This window comes from Arachis ipaensis, chromosome B10 (assembly GCF_000816755.2).
Source record: "Arachis ipaensis cultivar K30076 chromosome B10, Araip1.1, whole genome shotgun sequence".
Lineage (NCBI taxonomy): Eukaryota > Viridiplantae > Streptophyta > Magnoliopsida > Fabales > Fabaceae > Arachis > Arachis ipaensis.
Window position 1 is genome coordinate 35,183,643 of NC_029794.2, and position 3,471 is coordinate 35,187,113.

The 3,471-nt window shown below is 37.2% G+C and overlaps 1 protein-coding gene across 1 annotated transcript in view; it reads left to right on the forward strand.

The window, feature by feature from the left end:
* LOC107624080 overlaps positions 1-973 on the forward strand; it is a gene marked incomplete in the record, with an annotated part of 1,377 nt that extends 404 nt beyond the window's left edge. The window contains 1 exon segment of the mRNA XM_016326527.2: positions 1-973. Within this exon segment, the coding sequence (XP_016182013.1) occupies positions 1-680 (680 nt within the window).

Consider the following 3,471-nt stretch of genomic DNA (forward strand, 5'->3'; position numbering starts at 1 on the left):
CATCGACACCCTCTCTTTTTCTTCTCCCTCGCCGCCACAACTTCGCGTCCCCTCAGTCCCTCTCCGACTGGCTGAAACCGCGTTTGCCCTCCGATTCGTTCGCCTCATGGGGAATCAAGCCTGGAACCAAGAACGTCCATAACCTATGGCTCGAGCTCGCAGAGGGTGAAACCTCCCTTGCCGATTCCACACCTCCGATTCGCACCGTTCAGGTCGTCACCGTCCGCGTTGCCGGAAAACACGGCAAGTTTCTCGTGGAGGCGTACCAGGAGCTCTCCGATGGCAACGTTAGGAAGCGTGGCCGGCCTTTGTCGGAAAAGATGAAGCCCAACGAAGATCCCGAATCCGCCGCCGTGAGGGCAATTAGGGAAGAGCTTGGCTCCGTCATCATCGGTGGTGGAGAAGCTGGGGTTATTGAGGTGGAGGACATTGTTCGGATCGATCCGAATTCGTACGAGATGAGGGTGGAGGAGAAGGTTTCGGATTCGTATCCGGGTTTGCCCGGTTGCTATGTGCTTCACACGGTGTGTGCCACCGTGGAAGGGTTGCCTGAGGGTGATTTCTGCACCTATGAGGTTGAGGAGTATGGGGCTTCTGAAGAGAAGAATCTCGCGGATAAAGCTGTGTCTGTTAAGAAGCATTATTGGACATGGGTTAGTGCTGATTCCATCAAACCTTGATTGATGACATTTTCTTTTTGTTTTCTTAATTTTGGTGTTGTGTTGAGAGTTTCTCTTTATTTATAGATATGGGAATTGATGCCAACATTTTTGTACATGTAAGTAAACTATGACTTTAGCTTTTGGGATTGGGGGGATAATAAAGTGGGAGTTTAAGCTTCTGCTTCTGGTTGGTGTTAATAAAGCCATTACAATATACATATACAACCGGTATATAGAATTTTACTGTTTTCTGTGTAACTTTCTATGTGGATTACATGATTTGGTTTCAAAAACCGTGTTTGCACTTTTCATCGCTGTGTCTATTTTCACTGTTACATTCTAGTATGTGCTTCTAGAGAGCTTGTTCCAATTCCAATGTTGTTTAGGGCAAGGCATATATCGGTAATCATCAGGGGAATTTCTTCCTTGCGAATTTGTGGCTATATAAGTACAAGGTCTTCTGAAATTTCTCCATTTTAAGGGCTGTCTGTAGTTTTGATTTTGTAGGACAAGATAGGGAACGGAAGGGTTTGAACTTTGAAGTGTAAAAGTGAACTGTCTCTTATTAGTCTTCAAAACCTTCGTTTCCATCCCTAAACCTCCAAAACTTCAAGTCACAAAGACACCTAAATAACTTGTTTGTTGAGAGAATATTGAATATCCACACTGTAAGTAAATGTTTTAGAAGGGTGCTTGATATGTTATGTTGTATAATGTATACACTAATGTTGGAGACTTGGAGACAAGTTCAATACTGGAAGGCTTAAAAAAATCCCTGAATGGTAAAATATGCAACAGGTTTAGAGGAATTTTGAAACGGCAGTGGAAATCGGATACGTTTAGATTAAATAAAATGGAATGAATGAGATAATTTTCACCTGGTTCTAATGCTTTAGTTGAGGGGTGTTCTTCATTACTGAGTGGATCTTCGGTTGAAAGAAGCGTCAGGGATAACAATCTCTTCCCCAGGATCATGTATTAAATGAATCTATGGAAACAAGATGCAATGCCTGGAAGTATTTTTTCATCCAAATTCATCTAAGTAGGCTCATCACCAACAAAAACCACTCTCATTAAAAAAGCGCGATTACACGCGTGTCATCTTCTACTTCTCATGCTCATTTACACATGGAGCTTCTTCTCCTCCTCCTCCTTCTCAAACTCGTTTACGCACGGAGCGTCTTCTTTTTCTTTGCCTTTTTTTTCGCGTTCCTCCTCTTCCTCCTCCTTTTTCGCGTTCTTTCTTCTTCATGTGTTTTCTCCTTATCGTTATTCTTTTGTTGTTGCTATTGTATTTTTGCTTTTCTTTTCCTCCTCTCTCTAGCGAGGCAGTAGAAGGTGATGAGGAAGAGTTTTGACTTGTACAGAACAGAAATGAATTAAAAGTATCTTCAAAATGAACCGAAAATTATATTCAAAATGAACTGAAAATTATATTCAAAATGTAAATTCGTTTCAAAATAAGTACAGAAAAAATTGAATTATGAACAAAGACACGTCCAAATCCATCAAGTGATTTTGCAGTATTATGTGTTTCTTCTTCTTTATTTGATTAGATGATGAGAAATTTTGAGAAATTTCTTCTTCTTGTTAGTATTAATCACTAACAACACCAACATTTTGAATTGAATTTGAATTTATATAATAGACAATGTTTGGTTCATTTAGTATTATACAGTGGTTTCGCTTTGATAATATTTTCGGTTCATTTTAGACGCAAATGTTTCTGAATTCGAATTTATATAATAGACAAATGTTCGGTTCATTTGGTATTAAACAATGGTTTCACTTTAATAATATTTTCGGTTCATTCACAGTTCAGGTGTGTTGTCGATGAATAATTTGTCCCAATGGTTGAAATGGATTTCAAGACAAATGGAATGGAATGGAATGAAATCTAATATAATTGAATAAAATGATAATAAATAATTTTATTCTTTTTTGCTAAAAAAAGGCTCAATCATTAATAAAGATACATCGAAATTACTTAAAGAATAAAAATTTTTTTCAATACTTATCATCAGCATCAAATAAAATCTCAATTAAGACACAAATGAACCAAAATAAATTAAGAAATGAACCGAAATTATTTAATGATAGCAGCAGAGAAAATCAGAACTAATAAAGATGTTCGTAAAATGTTAGATATTATTGGTAATGACGAAGAAGAAGAAGGAGAAAGAGAAAGAGAAGGAGCGTGTGTTATAATAACTTAGTTATATTTGTCAATTATATAGTGTACGTAGTTGGTACAACACATTTAGTGTAAGAAGGATCAGTAGTGCTTACAATTTTTTTCTCACATACCCACACATTCCTCACACATTTATCATATTTTCTCCTTGATTGCAACTAGTAGGGTTTGAATCTGCGACCTTTAAGGTGAGGAAGGAGAAATATGTCATATGAGCTAAGGTTCATTGGCGTGGTGCTGGCGATTAGAGGCGGCTTGTTTGCGTTGAGCCGAGATGTTGGCTAATGGGACGAAACGGCAGTAACATGGATTGAGTTTTGTGGGCCTATCAATTGGTATCATTGGGCTGGCATGTGAATACATGATAAAATGATTAGGTGGGTAATGCATTGTGGGTTTTGGGGGAAACAATGGTTGTAGTACATACAAAATGTGAGTAGACCAACTAATTTGGATTAGTCGAATAATTAGTTTATTCGTCCATTTAAATAAATGTCAAGAGTTTAAATTTTGCCTTGTATATATAGTAATCTATCGACCATCAGAATTAATTTAATCGATTAATCTTATATATAATTTTGTATCTAAATAGATTTTAATAAAATAAATATTATT